Here is a 19,132-nt window from a genome sequence, read left to right as displayed (position 1 = left end):
TCCCTCCTGACTACTAATTTACGTGTAATATATAAGATCAAATATAGTCATGAGTGATTTTGTTGAATTCGTATTTATGAGTATTTTAATACAATGAAGTTGTTATATTTAATAATAATATAAAATTAAAGATATTAACAATCAAAAGTGTGCATTGACAAATATGTTCAACACAAATAGGAAATGTTTTTAGGAACGGAGGGAGTATCAGGCAATTTCTAATTTTCCAGAAAATATTTAACCCAACTAAAATTTTATTTTATTAGAGTAGATTAGATAATAAAGTTGATAAAAAATAATTTACCGCGTACCGTTAGATAGAGCCTGCTGTACGCCCAAAAGAAATTCTGCAAAATATTAGAATCAAACCGCCCCGTAGCACACGACAAGCGTTAAGGGGGGGGGGCTACAAATTTAAAAACGACGTGAGTCATTTGTTTTTGCCGACCAGATAGGTCGACTCGTATAAACAACCGTGAACTCTTTGTTTCCCAAAACACTTTGCATAAACTGATGTACATATCCTTCGTTTTCGATGACCGTAATTATTTGTCAGCTAAATTTTTTGCCAAGATAATTAACACTAAAAATTGGTATGAATCTGATGTCCCTTAAATTTTTTTATTTCTGTGTTGTTTTTATTTGCAAACTTTTTTCACAAAAATTATATATTGATTTATGTGGACCAGCCCTTTCAATATATTTTTAGTAGTAGTATTTTTTAACAAGATTTAATTTGTTTTCTTTTATAACATTTATTCATCTAAAGCTAAATGATTATACAATTATTTGTTATATAGCTAGCCTTTGCCACCAACACTGACAGGCACACGCACAGGAGGCATAGCAGTCTCTAGCTCGGGGCTGAGTCTGCATAGGGGCATCATTGTTCTTAGATGGATCCTCCTTAGGGTCTGAACTAACATAGAATCTCCACTGAAGGGGTGTAATAAAGTCCACTGGGGAACATAGTATTTTCTAAAAACTTACGGGCCTAAGTTTAAGAAAATTAAATTTTAAAATTATTATGTCTAGTGATTTAAATTGAAGCAGATGAATGAAGATTGAGAATGCCTATAGGTTACAGACTATATAACAACTTGTTGCTTGGTCAAATTATGAATCCAACTTTGAGTGAATATTATGTACAAAATCCTAGTTGACAACTATGTTTATTGCTCTTGTGCATCATATAATATGACACATGTTCGGTTGACAAATACCTGGAAACAAAATTAGATTTCCCTCTTTATGATTTGGTTAAGTGATACAATTACAATTTACACATGGATGAGACAATTTCATCATCCTTCATAGAAACAAGGATTGGCTCTGCCGTCTACTCCTCGATGTCTTTCATAGCATCCTGATTATGCATTAAGAATACCAATTCAATATCTAGCTATATGCCTTCAAAATTCGGAGTTTCACGGAAGGGGAAAACAAATTACCTTTGCTAGCTTAGTTACGTAAGATGCTGCGAGTGCTGTTGCCAATAGTCCTAAACCAAGGGTCAATAGCTGCTGGCCATTACTACCCGGTAAACTGACACCTGATTCTTCTTGCTGAAATATCCACCCAAATATTGATTCAGAATATATTTTAAACAAACAAACGGATAATTAGAAGTTGGAACTATAAGTATCCTGCATAAAATGCAGTACATTTAAGGACAAATTTCTGTGAAAGGAAAATTATGTTGATTCTATCTTGTACTAGACGTCTGATCACTGGTCAGGGGTCCCTTGAAAGGCCAACAAGCCAGAAGGTAAAAGAATTTCTACATTTCTTATAGTAAGTTGATGACTAGGAATAGTACAATACAGAAGCTTAACACAACAATTATTGCTTCAGCAGTAAAAAAGAAGTTGATATTCCACTAATAACTACTTTTTGTACTATTGCTCGGTTACGTAAATTTTACACTAAACATGTCACATTTCCATGGAACTTGTTAGCATTATGGAATCTTACAGTGACCAGAATTTCTTGAACATGAAATACAACATTAATCATTTTAAATGATTGGACTAGAAGGAAAGACGAGCACAAATTTGTGTATACAAATTCTTGTGCTCAACTGTTATTTGTTGGTAAAGAGTACAAAAGCACCAAGTTGGCACCCCTGAACGTTTCCAATTTCGGTGACCTAAGTTTATATGTAGGATGCCACAAATTATTTGTCATAGTTCCATGTACAAATTTACATCAACTTTGAGGATATCATGTCTGTGCTTGTAAACTTTTAATGCTGAGTAGAAACCCAATGATCTCATAGTTCATATCATTTGTTACAGCGGCTTATATGGTAACTTTAATAGAAATTTATATGCCAAGTGGGCCACTTATATTAGAAGAAAAGGAATACAGTTTTCCTAAATTTTCTTTTTGGATAACTGTTTTCCTGCTTTATTGAAGATGAAGACTCAATATAACAAACTTATGTAATATTAAACTGAACGGGAGAGCTTGAGAAAGACTTACAATTATTGCTCGTCCAAATGCACCAGCGCTCACATAAGCCCATGTGCCAGGAAGCATTCCTAGCCAACTGCATAAGTAAGTAACCTAGTCAGGATTTGAATAATTTGAAATCAACTTAAAACAGGGTAATTACATTCTGTAGACATGTACCATATTAGTAATGTCCTTTTTATCAAATTTTGACATCTGCTATTATGCGCGATGAAGTCATGGGTTTTGTTTGATAAATTTTCTATAATGAATGCTTTTCAAATGACCAACCCTAAATTTTATAAAAAATTATACTCCAGATCACTGTAAGGGATCTCAATTCTTTCCAAGTTTTATTGACTTGATGTCAAACATGCACGACAAGCATGAGAAAGTCTAAAATAAAATTTTGGTATGTAAGACTCACTTTTCTATCATCGGTACTCATGTCATGACCTTCTGGGTCAAGGAAGAGAAATGTGGTAGTTCAAGATGCTATATTGTAAAATAATTTAGACCAAAAGATCGTAGGACTTTGCAAACTTCACTTCTCGCACAGGCTTTTTCATTACCAGGTCTATAGCAATCAGTAGTTCTATACAAACCAATACCGTAATGGAACTTGATGTGGGCCTTGGTTGTTTAAGTGGCAAGTACTCAGCAGTTACCACAACCCATTGCAATAACTACATGAACTATACAAACTGAGACCTGTGTCCATTATGATCATCCACCTTTAAGTTTAAATTTTATCATCGATTTCCTCAAAATTGAAAAGAAAACCTTTAAGTTCAAATTTTATCTTCGATTTCCTCAAAATTGAAGAGAAAAGCTGGCTAACAGAATTATCCTTATATATTATACATATTATCTTTTTATGGATTTTTAATAGAAATCTACCTTCCCAAAACATATGGTACGAACTTCACCGATGTGAGCCCATATAAATAATTCCCAAGAGAAAACGGAAGTAAAGGGCTCAAACGGAGAAGTGTGACCACTTTGAAACCATTTTCACCAATTGCTTTGTCAATTGCAAGAAATTTCTTGTTTTCCTCAACCAGTTTGAGAATTCGGTCCCGAGCAAAATATCTGGCAATTAAAAATGCGACAGTGGCTGCAACCTGTAAAATTTTAAGATTTTAACACCAAATAAACATGACTCCGCAAATCTTACTTGCGCATGCAAAACATCAACTCTAGCTAACAAAATAAAAAACATCAACTTACTGTTCCACTAATAGATACAAGAATAGTTCCAGTGAGAGAGCCGAATAACAGACCAGCTGACATAGTCAATGGAACTGCCGGTATAGCTAGTACCTGGAGCAATAATTAGTTTGCAAAAAATTATATAAAATCTTCTAAAGTGTCAAACAAAAATATGCTTAGAATGTGGAATATAAGATATAGCAGTCCAGAAAAAAGCAGCATAACTTGGCAATATGAAAACAAGATAACATGGGTGGCAATGTTTATACACTGATGAAAATTTCAATAAAGGAATGTAGCAAAAACGCTAACCTCTAGTCCAGCATAAACAGCTACAAATAAAGCATATCCAGCTGGTCCATAACCTGTTTAAAAAATATATACTAAAATTTTAGGATACAATTTTAAGAGGAATAGGCAAAACCATATATAACCTGTCCACATAGGTTAGTGGTAATTTCGGAAGACCAGCAAAGTATAAAGCTATTCATCGGATATCATATAACTTTCTACATAAAATAATTAGCATTGTTCTTGGTGAAGGTCGGGCATAAAATACACGTCTTGATAAATCTTCAACTACCGATGTTGAAGTCCAACTTGTTCAATGACTTTATCGATGTTCAATCTACTTCTTGAGTCTGATGTATATTCAAACTGACATGTATTATCCCATGCTGCTGTAAGGTTCATTCACTATTAAAGTTAAACATATTAAGTATCCGGTTGAAGTATGTATCAGTTGCAGTGGTAAAGAGTTCACATTCTGTGCGGTAAACTATACTCAGCGTAGGATATTTTGAATGTCTTTTGTGATTTACAAGATATGAGAATGATGACTAAAGCTTCTTTTCTCTTTTAAAGTGAGTGAGGGTACATCAAATGCAAAGCACGATGCTCATCTTTTAAAAAAAGAATGCATCTACTATACCCTGAACTAAGATTTTGACCCACTCGCTCTGTCAAAACTTTATTCTCGAATCATGCTTTGGAGCATTTCCATAGGTTGTTTTTGCTCAAAACAATTAAACTCTTATCTGACCAAACTCATAAACGTTCGGAGAATGTATAGGTATACCTCTTTGCACAAGGTACAAGCCATTTGTCACCATAATCAATCAATTGTTCAAATGGGAACTTTATACTTTCAACTTCAATATCGACCAAATATTTGATTTCACATGTTGCAGTAGTGAATGAACATGCAACTGGATGGGTTAATACATGCCAGTTTGACACCTCTAGGTTTGGAGATGAACAGTTTTTACTTCCTTTCCGCTCAACAACTGCCTTTGAGCAAAGTACTCATTCACAAATATTAGCACATATCTATAAATATAAAGAAGGCATTAATAGATCTCCCTACATATCGCTCTTCAGTTTGATGTGAACATACTAAACTGACCCACTATAGTGGAGTGGATAAAGATGTAGCTAATTTATTTCTGTACTAGATTGTCCAATGACCATACTAACTCACTAAGAGTACATGATAGCTAAGTTGTGCGTATCAAGTTAACTTCACTGTTTCTATTGGCTTTTAATGGTTCTAAATAGTCACTAGGTAACCTTTTCTGGTCTTCTGTACGAAGTATGCATAACTCACATTTTAGCCCACTGAATATCAGAACTCTTGTCGAAGATCAACATGGCACTAAAAGTTAACAGTCAAACATAACATTTTCTTATTTCTGAAAGAAAATCTGCCACATTTTACTGAAATCATAGACGTCAAATTCCCTAATACCGTTTATATATGGGTAGAAAATCTGCTCAATGCTCAAATCATGCACAATGCATTCCCTCATGAATGGATATGGGAGCATTTCAAACAGCTAAGTGCAAATTCTCTAAAATTTCAGAGCTATCAGATTTCGGACTACTACTGGACTCGTAAGGGCATTAACTTTTGTAGCTAGTGCAGAGGGTAAGCCTCTTTTTACTGATACATTAACATCCAAACTTAATATTGTTCCTAATGATCCGTTTACAATTCATTAATTATTTTTCAGGGTAAAACGTTTTATTTCACTAGTGGCCTGACCCCTGGCACCAAAGAAAATCTATTGTTAAACACTTCCCTCCATTTAAATATGTGAATCTTCATATTTTGCTTTGGTTAGCTCAGTTGTGCATGGGTCTAGATCTGATTGGAGGTTCCGTCCATCTGGTCCTGTATATATAATTGGACCTTTAACGCTTAGATTCTGACCTGTCCTTTTGGACTCAAGACTGTTCAAAGCGAGCCAGGCACAAAACCAAACCACATTTTCTGGGAAGGTTATTAATTCAGACACGGTGAAAATTAATCTGGGTGTCCCCCCTAGTTCCAAAAATTTCTTTCGGCTTGCCCTCAAGAACCAGTCACTCCCCTCTGATAGAATCTTGCAATTTGGAATGATGGTTAACTCAACTTGTCTGTTATGTTGTAAACAGACTTTAACAGTTAATTAACTGCTCTGTGTCGGAACCAATTATGTGTCATTCTATAAGCCAAACTGAAGGTGAACATACTGTTGCAACTAATTTCTCTCTGTGGGAGTAAATATGATTTGGAAAACATGGAATACACGTTTGCGCTCTTCTGTTAAACTTCCCCATGCTGGAAATCTCCGCTGTGCTTAGTAAAGATCAGACAGACTATACATCGAGAGAAGCTGTTTAGTACTAGGAGAGTTTTACTAGATTTGGCCATCCTAGGGTACGGTGTAGTATGTTTATATACTTGGTTTATAAAATAATTACTTGAAAGAAAAAGCACAAGTTGCTAACCAACTACAAAAATAAAACTAATTAACATATTAAATTAATCAGAAAAGTCCCTATTATGGAGTATCAAATTTGAGGCATTTCCACAAGAAACAACAAATATAACACATTAATTATAAGAATGATAACTATATCATCCGTAATAATATTAGCATTATTTTGCACTACATATATCTTGCAGTTGCTAATTGTTTACAACTCTACCAACTTTCTTCTGTGAAACCTAACGTCTAAAACTGAAATTTAAAACCATTGCCTAAGAAATTGAAACCAACATTCCATAAATTATTAAGAGAGGTGCTATCTCACAGTTGTGGAGTCAAGGCCATGCTTATATACGTAACTAGAGATTGGGATAAGGGAATACTTGTGCTGATTTCTAAGTACAAGCAACTTGCTGATCTTGTATTGAATACTTTGAATTAATGTAGTGGTTCATAAGGTTAATAAAAGGTGAGTAATCAATCCTAGATACCCATTAGATTGTGCATGTGTACTCTCTGGTATGGTAAGGATGGAGATACTTAACATGGCCCATTACCCAATCCAAACTCAACTCAATACGACCCGACACAGAAAACCCGAAAATGACACAGTACAGCTCAATTAACTAGAATATGATCCAAATACCCTATTTATCTAAATTTCATTTCTTTAAACTTCTATATTCATTTTAATCTGATTCAGTAGTTTTAAAACGTCATGACATTTACGAGCTAGGACACAATGTGAAGCGTAACGATAGCATAAGCTGCAAGTAGTAAGGCACATTACAGAATACAAATTAGGCACTCAAATTCGACACCAAATAAACAAAAACTCAAGGGGCAAACAAAGTACCTTCAATAAACGCGGAAAACTGGATCAAGAAAGCACTAATCTGGTCCCTATAAACATACCCAGCAGTCCCAAAGCCACCAACAACACCAACAAGCAAAACCCCAGCTAAAATACTCCCTCTAAGAGCAACCCCATCATCATCATTACCATCATTATTACTATCATCCTCATCATCATCTTTAGAGTCCAAATTCAAGAACCTCTTGAAACTCTTGGGCCCACTAGAAGGAGTAGTTTTTGGAATGTTCTTGTTGGTTTGTTTAAGAGAAGAGCATGGTTTCAAGAAATGAAAGTTGGTTCGTTTGGGCTTAAAAGGGAAGGGAAAAGAAGAAGAAAAAGTGAAGATGGGTCTGAGAAGAAGAAGAGAGGGTTGTGTTGGGGAGGAGAGGCCAAGGCACGGAGGCCTCAGGCTCGAGGGGATGCGCATTTGTCAAGTTACTAGTGGATAACAGACAACAACCAAGATTGTTTAGTTTGTGGAACATCTTAACTAGTTCGGTTGTAATGTTTCTTTTTCTTTTGTTTTGTTCAAGTATTTTCAAGTTTGTCATAATTCATTCTTAAAAAAAAAGAGTTTTGGCAAGTTATGTTTTAGTTTTTAATTTTAGCAAGTTGTTACATTAATTAATATGCTAAATTCCGATAATACATTATATGTTAATTGTTAGTAATTGTTTATTTATAGTTTATTATTAAATCAGTTTAATTAGAGTGGTATTTTTGGTGAACGAGATAAGTTTTTATTGATATTTTTTTTTGAGTTTGTTGTATAAGTATTTCAATGTTTTAAATAGCTGAATTCGGTTGGAAATTGGATCAAGGTTCAAAAATTTGTAAGAAAACTTGAACTTTCGCTCATTTTTTGGTGAAAAATCAAAATACCAATCTTTTGAGGTTATATGTTCAAAATGTATGTGCGCGCGAGATACTATCCTAAGTGCCCCCTCAATACACATTATATAGATAGGGGTGGTAATTTCGGATTTCGGATTGTATTCGTATTTGTAAACGGGTCAATTTCGAGTTAAATTAAAATTATTAAAAATTAAATGAAATCAAATATTAAAGTGCAAACACATGAAATTCTTAAATATGGGTCATTTAGGATCACTTTCGAGTTGATCAGATCATGTTCGTGTCATTTTCGAGTTTCCTCTCAATTAATCGGGTTATGAATCGAGTCGGGTTCGTGTCGGGTTTCGGGTCGTGTCCGATACTACCGCCCTTACATATAGATGCATATTCATTTTTTTATAAAAAATATAAAGAACGCGCATGTTGAACATGTGTGATCCATTTAAACTTATACTGAATACGCTTCTTTAAGATATGTATTTATAGTAAATTCAAAATGAATATTTTTTTAAAAAAAAATGAATACGCATGATAGAAAACAGTACTTTTAGCATTTAAAGATAAAAAATGGTGCAATTTGGAAATTTTTCCTCATTTTTCAACATAATTTATAAATTTAAATAATTTGAATCTCCACTTGAAAAATTAACTCAAGTTTAAATTTGATAATTTATATATATATGACGATATTGACGAGGTGGTGGTGATTTTTAAAGTATTTTGTAATTGATGTTAATGACATCAATATGTATGGTGTTCAAAATCGATCACTTTTTTAAGAGTGAATTTACTGAAAATCACCCCTTAATTCGTTAATTTCAATTTTTCGTTTCTAAGATTGGGAGTGTTTTGAGCAACAAAATAATAACGACGGAAGATAATAATAGAGAATGAGGTGTTTTGCGTGAGAAATTGTGTTTATTATTGTAATGTATGAAATGTTGTATTTAATACTTTGAAATTAAAAATTTTAATAAAGTCAAGTTTTTAAATATGATGTCTCTACTAGACCTGATTTTTTGGACAAAACTTTAATTATAATATGAGTCTCACTAATAAGTGTCAGATTTATAGTCAAAATTCATAATATATATATCCCTCATTCTCGGGGTTAGGAAATGAGAATCCACACAATATTAAACTAACAATAAATAAGCATAAACCCCGATTAACTACTAACATGATTAAGTTTGAGACAAGATTACAACTACCAACCATATGATATATATTACTAAAAGAGATATGTCCTAAGTCCAATCATGTATGAGGATTTAGGAATAACTTTTATGTAATCTGTTTTGATTTCATTGATATTAATAAAAGGCTTGTTTTGTTTTTATTGCGGGCTTTATCTATTTAAATGTTTAAATAAGATATACCACAGTTTAGAGTAAAGCTTTTTATGGATTGTGATGAGATCATAATAATGAGACCTAAAAGATGATAACTTTAAACTTAAATAGATCATGGTCGTAGGATTACTAACTGGTAATTAAATCCGCAAAGATCGGTACATACTATGCTTGCTTCATTATGAAGGATGTCTGTTCTTATAGACATTTGTGTGGTGACACTATAGCTAGTATGTAGGTGCTTATTATAGAATAAGTTCACTGAACATGACTCACACAGCTGAACAATTGATGGAGTTCACTCACGTGTCAGCAGTTGTTCACATAGTGACAGTTGTACAAGTATCCTTAGACTTGAGGTCATCATAGTCATCTTGTGTACACTGAACTATGCTTTGGTTTAGTTCTTAGTCTCAAGGGACAATTATAAGGGCTCTACTGGGTATAGGAATTTGTACACGAAGATAGTGTATGATCAATAAAGGATCTACCACTTTGTTAGGTCACACACACACTGTAGAGGGGGTGAATACAGTGTAAAGTACAATCAAATCGAACTTTAATAACTCAAGTAACAGAAAACAAACTTTATTGAAACAATAAACTCTGTTACAGTATGGAACTGTTACCTCTCAGTGATGAACAAATATCACGAGAGCTGTTAGGGTTACAATGAATAATCTTCTCGAATATGATAACACTTTTAGTGTAAACCCTATGTCTTTGTTTATATACTACACCGTTATAAGATAATCGCTAATTGATATGTAATATAATTCTGCTTGCTAAAATATATCAATCAGATATCTTTTCTTCCAAGTATTCTATTCTTCATAGAATTCCTTCTTCATGCATATCTCTTCTTATGTTTATCTCGATCTTCTTTCCTTTAATCAGTTGTTGTCCTTATCTGAACGTCCTTCAGTACTTAAGTTCTGATATCCATCTTCTGATAATTATCTTCTGATAATATAAGTACTGATATCCTTAAGTCCTGACTTCCAGTAAGTACTGATTTATCCTGTTTAAGTAAGATCTAAAAACTAAACATAAATCATATTAGCCATGACATTATCAAATATATCTAACAATCTCCCCCAACTTGTAAATTAGCATAATATACAAGTTTAACAGATATTTGATGATGTCAAAAACATTAAGTATAAATGCATGAGAATTAGACTAGATAACTACAACTTACAGTCCTTAAAGCTTTACCAATCTTTAACTTCTGATAACAACTTCAGTCTGTACAAATATCAGAATTTAAGCAGTTATAGATCTTGACTTTGCTTCATCTTCTGATCTCTCTGATGTCAGGAGTTGTTCTGAGATAGTTCTTCAACAAACATCTCTCAGCATATCTGAGTTCATCAATCATCCTCCTTTTAGCATCTTTAAGCTCTGCAGTATCTTCACCAATTTGAAAGATTGCAGCCCTGAGATCATTAATCTTAGCTTTTCTTATATCCTGATCCAGTTTGATCAAATAAGCTTTATCAGACTCAAGATTGAATTCCACAGCCCTGTAACCCAGAAAGGTAGTTATAATCTTAGCAGTGTTGGGCTTCATTTCAACTATATCACCCTTGTGATCTCTGTACTTTGGAACATATGTGCTGTCAGACTTAACAGAATAAAGCCTTTTCTGTCTCTGAATCTGATCCTTCAAATAGTTTGCAGCACTTCCTGTCAATCTGTCATTCACTTGAAGTAAGAATAGTACATGCTCCAATTCTTCAAAATACTTCAATGGAATGGCATTTTGCCTTATATGATAAACCCTACCATTTGTCATGAAGTACAACAAGATGTGTTCTTTCAAGTAGGTATGGTAAACCATTTGTACAGATTCTAGTTGATTCAATCTCTCAGGAGTTGCTCCAATACCTGGTTCACTCAAGGAAGTTGGATTATTGGTAGTGTTCTGTATTCTTCTTTCATCAGCACTTCCCAATCCAGTTTTATCTCTTGCTTCCTTTCCAGTAACTACTCTTGCTTCAAAACCACTTGCAGCAGTCTTCAAAGGTTGAGTCTGTTTTGCTTTAGTGAATCCTGGTAGGAGTGTCTTTGATTTATCTTCTGGTATCAAGTTAACTTGAGCTATGTCAGAGGTTACTCGCTTCTTCGAAATATCAGAACTTATTATCTCTTGACTCTGAACAACTTGAGCCATGTCAGAGGTTGTCTTAAGAACTTTTCTTGAAGTCAGAGCAAGATCAGCATCTTCATCAGTAATTTCTTCATTCTCAGGAGGCACATAAACCTTTATAGGTTCACCAACCTTTTCTTTACCCTTGGATCTTGGATCTATCCGCGGTTGTGATTTAGCCAATGTTGCTTCAATATTTGTCCTTTCTTTTATCACAATGCCTTTGAGTTTTGGAAGTGTCTTTTTACCAGAAGCTTCAGATTTAGATGTGACTTTCTCTGATTTAAGTCAGGCTTCTTCTTCCATTAAACTCTCCAAGTCCATTCCTGGATTTTCCTGAAGAAATAACTGTCTTGACATTTCTTCATCAAGATCTAAAAGTTCATCAGAACTTATCCTTTCACCAGTAGCAGAACTAATCCTTTTTCCAGTATCAGAACTTGTCCTGTGACTTGTGATTTCAGCTTTTCTTGATGAGAAACCTCTACCTTGACTATGACCTCTACCCATTCCAGAGTTTCCTTGGTCATCATTTTCATCATCCTTCCCTTTCAGTGTCTTATCAGTTTTGCATTTGGACTTAATTACTTTCTCCCCCTTTTTGGCATCAGCAGGTAATAGAAGAGAGACAAACAATTCCACTGAGGCTTGGATTTCACTAAGTTGAGATTGCTGAGAAGCTTGATTTTTCAGAATATCATCAATCTGAGCTTGTTGTTTCTCTTGAGTCTTCTCAATATAAGGTAGGTTGGAACAATTTTTTCTTGTCAATTTTCTGAATTTGTTCCTGTTTGATGAATTCTTCCTGAATCTTGTGTAGCTCTGCATGAGTAGTTGAATGGAGACCTTGTAGATGTTTAGTACTCAATGCAGTGACTCTAAGCTGTATTTTGAAAGCATCAGTATTTAACATCTCATCAGTTTTTGTCAAGTGCTCAGCCAGATTCTTTGCAGATGGAACACAAGTAATTGCGTTCCATTCCTTAATCCACTCCTGACCAGCAGGAGTTTCACTCCAAGGCACTGGTGCTTATCTGGTAACAAACTTCTTAACAAGTTCAGATTTAAGAACTGTTTGTTGAGGGGCATGTCTTGAAGGACCTGCTTCATCAGTATCTGCTTGTAGAGCAGCATCACCAGTATCTCCAGCATTTGCAGCATCAGAACTTACAGAATCAGCATCTTCTGACAAAACAACAGTATGCGAAGCAATTGAGGCTTCAGCATCATCTTCTAAGTGCTGATCTGGATCCAAGTTCTGATCAACAACCATATCCTGATGCTCACCTATATTCTGATCATCAGCATCTAGATGCAGAGAAGGTGTATTAGATAATTCTGGAGTTTGAGCAGCATCAGTAACAGGTGTTGTTGATGGATTAGTTGTTGTTGGAGCTTCTAAGTAAAGTACTTCAGGCACAACCAAGGTCTGAATATCAATTTCAGCACTTGTGCCTGGAATAACAGGAGATACAGACTTTTGAACAGGAGACACAGATGGTGTGTTGGCCGTTTCAGTAGCAGCTTCCTGAGTTGGAGTTGATGGAGAAGCAGTGGCTTTAGCAGATTCTGGTTCTTGTGAGATCAGAGATTCCTGATCTCCTTCCTTAGTTATTGCTTCCTCATCATCTGAAATTAGATCCCCCAATTCCAGAATCCTTCTGAGAATGAACTTTCCCAGCTTCTTTGACAATAGGTTCTGATGTAGAAACCTGTTCCTCACTGTCAGATTCATCTCTCAAAACAATCCTCCTTCTCTTCTGAGGTGTTTGAGGAACAGTCTTTGTCCTCTTAGGCTTGGAAGATGAAGGCTTCACAGTAGGTGCTGAGGATGAGGGTTGAGCTGTCTGTGAAGTGAAGAGATATGATTTGAGATATGTTCTGAGGGATGGTTGAGTAGTATGAGTGGTATGGTCTATTAGTTGCTGTGGTGTTTGAGATGTGGTGGTAGGTTGGATATCAGGATAAACAGATCTATAGGTGTCAGGATCAGCATCTACTAAGATCTGTTTTACAGACTGAGAAATCTGTAAAGGTCTAACCACTATTTTCTTAAGATCAGCATTTACCAAATTATTAAAGGCTCGTTTTGCAATTTTGAAAGGTGCAGTTAAGTCAGTGGTAGGTTGGGGTTCATCAGCACAACAAAAATTATATATAAGCTGACAAAATCTAGCAAAGTAAACAACATTCCTATCTTCTGTCATCCTATCCCCAATAAAACCTATCACAGCATTTGCAAAATCGAAATGAGTTTGGTTAATGAGTGCATACCCGATGTGCTGACTCATTATAGGGATTGCATCAAAGTTGGAACACTTATTTCCAAAAGCTTTAGTGATGCGGTCGAAGAAGAAACTCCATTCCTTTCTGATATGAGCCCGTTTCAACTGCCCAAACTTTGCCAAACTCTGCTCATATCCCAAACTAGCCATTAATTCTTTAAGAGCCGATTCCTCCGGGGTTGAAAAAGTACATCCTTCTGGTAAATGTAGAGCCTTTCGAATTATACCAGGAGTTACCACATGTGTAGAATCATCCACTTCGAAAACAATACCGGGAGTACCATGTGTACCACCATTATCAAAGTGCCCAGTCCGCCAAAATGTCAGAACTTGTTGGCCGGAAAAGACTGAAGGCTGGGTCAATGCATACCCGTTTTCACTGTGTGCAAGAAGATTTTGCACAAAATGCAACTCAGATGGAGCTTCAACATGATCGAGAATTGCAGCATAGTTATTTGGAACAAATTTAGCTCCATCAATGATCAAATCCTTAGGTGCCATGAGAAAAATCGAGATTTAAGAGTGCCTGTTAGGCGTTTGATAAAATGTCTGTATGAAAAACCAACGTCAGGAGATGAAAGAGAGTAAAAGCAAAGAGAGAGATAAAGTTGAAAAAGTAAATAAAAGATTGTATAATCTTCTCTCTCTCTTACTTATACTTGGTAAAAAAATATAACTGTTGGACACCTGTCAGACATGCAGCAATAATGAATATTTAATGGGCACGAGAAAACAGTAATCATTACTTACCCACTTGCAGTTTTTCAAGGAAAAACCGTTCCACTTACCCAGTAATTCCATTAATCAAGGTAAATCAGTTTTAATTCAAACTTTAAACTGTTCCCACTTATTCAATTATTTTTCACTGCAACTCCAATATTCTGAGAAAAATTCAAGAATGAGAATGACCAAAATAAATCAAGTAAATAAGTACTGAAATTGTTAGATCAGAACTTAATTTAAATCAAAATAGAAATGGTCATCAGAACATGGATATATCAGGATTTATCAGTGCATTTAAGTTACAAACATCTCAGAGACAAAAACTTGCAAAGAAAAAGGAAATTCCATTAATATATCGAGAGAATACATTCATGAAATTTAAATTACATCAGAGCTTTACAAGATTGTCCTAAGCTTCTAAACCTAACATCAACAGCCTTAGTCCTAGCTCAAGAAGCAGGGCAAGGCTGACGATGAAGAAAAATAGGAAGAAGAAAATAAATCATTTCTTCTTCCTACTCTCGACAAACAGAACAGCGAGTCGTATGATTCGCTCTTGCTGGCGGAGAGCTTCCCGCCTTTCCTCCTCCAATCGCTCCAGATGGCGATGGTAGTCCATGTAGAAGAACGGGAGGTGGGTGAGTACCTCCTGGGGAACTGAGTCCCATATCTCATCTGGAATGGCAGTGACGTGCCATTCCTGCTGCCAGGCTTCACAGCTCAGCTCCATGTTGAATGTTTCATAGTTCAAAAACATATTGTAATTGACCATAGTGTTTTTGATATAAAGAAAATGAAGGTGAGTTTGTGATAAAAGAATTGATGTATAGGCTGATGTGAAGTGGGTGTTTATATAGGCAAAAGAATGCCAGGAGACGCAAGAAAATTTAATGCTGACAGGTAGAATTAATTCTACCTCGTCTCCCTAGACTTGGAAAAAAGAAAAACAGTCATTGGAAAGGTAAAACATGGTTTAATGCGCACAAGAAGCAAGTAAAAATGATTGTGCATGTACGAGTACCACTATCCCTAAATATAATGATTGTTAATCTTCCACTTCAACATATTCTGGTTTAAACTGAGACTGTTTTTAAATTTTATCCACAAATAAGTCAAGTAAAGGATCAGATTTTAATATCAGAACTTAGACTTATATCAGAACTTAACAGTTATCAGAACATAAATTCTCAACTCGAAAAATGAATGCCTATCTTAGTAAGTCTTCACACAAATTATAATATAGATTCTTCAGAACTTAATCATCAGAACGTGCAATCAGAACTTGTCCTCAGAATTTGTTCAAAGTGACACAATAACCGTTCATCTAAAACAACATAGATCACCACAGTAATTTTCATCATTCATATGGAGTGTTTAGTGTGTGCATTAAGCTAAATATCAGACAAAGAGTAAAGTCTGATTCACTTCAGTACATCTTGGAAATAAGGCATAACTAAAACTTTACTAAAAACCTGTCATTATTCTGAAACCTACTATTGAATGAGTTCATGATAGAGTCCACCTCAACTATTTTGTGCTAATTTTGTGCATCTTTTTAAATTCCATTTTACAGTGGCTTCTCAGTGTAAGTGAGGCATGACTGCTTATCAGAATTTATGCTATTATTAGAGTATTTCTCCAGTAATCATAGAGTGTGAAAAGTCACCAAGAAAATATTTTGCTTTTCTGATGCATATTTACTTAATACCAGCAATGCACTTGGGTCGTCCCTTTCACATTTTTACTCTAGATCTCAAAGGAGTACCTGATTTTAATCCTTGATTCTTTTTCTTTTTCTTTTGATAAGTGAGGTTTGTCAGCATTAGTACATTCAACAGATTTACTAGCATCAGAACTTAACATATGAGAAGCAATATTCTAGTTTGTGACTTAGTAATAAGATAGACAAAGTAAACTCAAATAGGCTCAATATCAGAAATTGCTTGTGTCAATGGATTTCCACATAAATAGTTACTTCTAACATGGGATCATTAGTATATTGAAGATTACTAGGTCAGCATCTAGCACAGGTATCCTCGTAGGATTGAATAGTTACATAAACAGACATATCATTTTCAGAGTTTAGAAAGTTACATCAGACAACAGTCAGTACTTAAGCAAATTTTCAATTAAGCACAGAATACACAAAGAGAGTAATTTCTGTAAATACTGATCATAAAGTCTGATGCATTAGAACAAAACTAAGAAGATTTAGAGAAAGAACCTGAAACCATTCCAAGTTCATTTACCAATCTTGTAAAAGTAGCTTCACAGAGTGGTTTTGTGAAGATATCTGCTAGTTGTTGATCTGTTGGAACAAAGTGCAATTCCACTGTACCTTCATCCACATGTTCCCTTATGAAGTGGTACCTAATGCTGATGTGCTTTGTCATTGAGTGTTGAACTGGATTACCTGTCATAGCAATAGCACTTTGATTATCACAGTAAATAGGGATTTTGAAATATGTTAACCCATAATACAGTAACTGATTCTTCATCCAAAGAATCTGGGCACAACAGCTTCCTGCAGCAATGTACTCTGCTTCTGCAGTTGATGTGGAAATTGACTTTTGTTTCTTGCTAAACCAAGAAACCAATCTGCCTCCAAGAAATTGGCAGCTTCCACTTGTGCTTTTCCTGTCAATATTGCAACCTGCAAAATCTGCATCTGAGTAACCTATTAGTTTAAAATATGATTCTCTGGGATACCACAATCCCAGATCAGCTGTTCCCTTAAGATACTTGAATATTCTTTTCACAGCTGTTAAGTGAGGTTCTCTTGGATCTGCTTGAAATCTTGCACAAAGACAGGTAGCATACATGATATCAGGTCTACTAGCAGTTAGATAGAGTAGAAAGTCAATCATACCTCTGTAATCAGTAATATCTACTGATTTACCAGTATCCTTGTCCAGTTTTGTTACAGTGGCCATGGGAGTGGATGCACTTGAACAATCTTGCATTCCAAATTTCTTCAGCAAGTTTCTGGTGTACTTAGTTTGACAAATAAAAGTGCCTTCTTCATTCTGCTTGACTTGAAGGCCCAGAAAATAGCTAAGTTCCCCCATCATACTCATCTGATACCTTGACTGCATCAGTTTGGCAAACTTCTTTACAAAGTCTGTCATTTGTAGAACCAAAAATGATATCATCAACATAAATCTGGACCAGAAGTAAGTCCTTTCCATGTCTGAGGTAGAATAGTGTTTTGTCTATAGTTCCTCTGTTAAATCCACTTTCCAGAAGAAACTGAGCTAAAGTCTCATACCATACTCTAGGAGCTTGCTTAAGTCCATAAAATGCTTTATCAAGCCTGTAGACATAATCTGTATATTTGGAATCTACAAAGCCTGGAGGTTGTTCAACATATACTTCCTCCTCTAATTCTCCATTGAGAAAAACACTTTTCACATCCATTTGAAAGACAGTAAACTTTTTGTGAGCAGCATAAGCCAAAAATATCCTTATGGCTTCTAACCTAGCAACTGGTGCAAATGTTTCATCATAATCAATTCCCTCCTGTTGTAAATATCCTTTTGCAACCAGTCTTGCCTTATTCCTTGTAATTATGCCATCACTATCAGTTTTGTTTCTGAATACCCATTTTGTACCAACAACAGATCTGTTCTTTGGTCTTGGTACTAGGGTCCGGACTTTATTTCTTTCAAATTTATTTAACTCTTCCTGTATTGCTTGCACCCAATCTGTATCTTAAAGAGCTTCTTCCACTTTCTTTGGCTCAGTCTGAGAGAGAAAAGAATTGTAAAGACATTCATTTGAAGTACCTTTTCTAGTTTTGACACCTGCATCAGGATTTCCAATTATCAAATCAGGTGTAGTGTGATTTAGTCCACTTCCTTGCAGATGGAAGGTTTTCTCTAGAACTGGATGCTCCCCCATGATCCATGCTGTCTTCAATTTCATTTTCTGATGCTCCCCCTGAAACTATGCTCTCTGAGTTGGATTCTTCAGAATTTAGATTTTCAGTACTATCAGAACTTGGCTTATCAGAGCATGACGAATCAGAACTTGAAGAGCCAGATGTATGTTCTGATGCTTCTTGAGATGTGGTAATATCTTGAGTATGCTCCCCCTGCATAGGTGCATCTTCCTTTGGCGTAGTCACCACAGTTTCAATAACATCAGAGTTTAATCCATCAGAGTTTACAGTATCAGGACTTAGATTGTCAGGATTTTCAGTATCAGAGTTTGAGTCTTCATTTTTAAATCTCAGCTGATCATGATCAATAAAATCTTCAAGTCCAGTAATCTTCTTATCATCAAAAGAGACATTGATAGATTCCATGACCACTCTTGTTCTCAAGTTATAGACTCTGAAGGCTTTTGTGGAAAGTGGATATCCAACAAAGATTCCTTCATCAGCTTTTAGATCAAATTTAGATAGCTATACAGGATGAGTCTTAAGAACAAAACACTTGCATCTAAATACATGAAAATACTTCAGATTTGGCTTCTTTTTCTTTACCATC

General features: G+C 35.1%; 1 protein-coding gene across 1 annotated transcript; it reads right to left on the bottom strand.

Annotated features, from left to right (window-relative positions):
* Nucleotides 1–1,062: 1,062 nt before the first annotated feature.
* On the bottom strand, nt 1,063–7,762 carry LOC141672729 (uncharacterized). The gene is made up of 7 exons (XM_074479374.1): nt 7,276–7,762; nt 3,979–4,031; nt 3,685–3,777; nt 3,355–3,578; nt 2,485–2,551; nt 1,452–1,565; nt 1,063–1,366 (listed from the first exon to the last, which is right to left on the bottom strand). Exons 1-7 carry the CDS (start codon nt 7,700–7,702, stop codon nt 1,340–1,342), a joined length of 1,005 nt encoding a protein of 334 aa, XP_074335475.1. The 5' UTR covers nt 7,703–7,762; the 3' UTR covers nt 1,063–1,339.
* Nucleotides 7,763–19,132: the final 11,370 nt, after the last annotated feature.

Source organism: Apium graveolens, chromosome 7 (genome assembly GCF_009905375.1).
Source record: "Apium graveolens cultivar Ventura chromosome 7, ASM990537v1, whole genome shotgun sequence".
Taxonomy (NCBI): Eukaryota; Viridiplantae; Streptophyta; class Magnoliopsida; order Apiales; family Apiaceae; genus Apium; species Apium graveolens.
Note: the sequence above shows the minus strand (reverse complement) of the source record. Positions and strands in the feature narration are given on the sequence as shown.

What these genes read in the sequence shown, in the direction of transcription:
- LOC141672729 (XM_074479374.1), bottom strand. Translation starts at nt 7,702, where the DNA reads ATGCGCATCCCCTCGAGCCTGAGGCCTCCGTGCCTTGGCCTCTCCTCC. An exon ending in GTACCATATGTTTTGGGAAG is followed by an intron (nt 2,552 to 3,354) that starts GTAGATTTCTAT and finishes TTACTTATGCAG; the next exon opens with TTGGCTAGGAATGCTTCCTG. An exon ending in ACGTAACTAAGCTAGCAAAG is followed by an intron (nt 1,367 to 1,451) that starts GTAATTTGTTTT and finishes ATGCATAATCAG; the next exon opens with GATGCTATGAAAGACATCGA.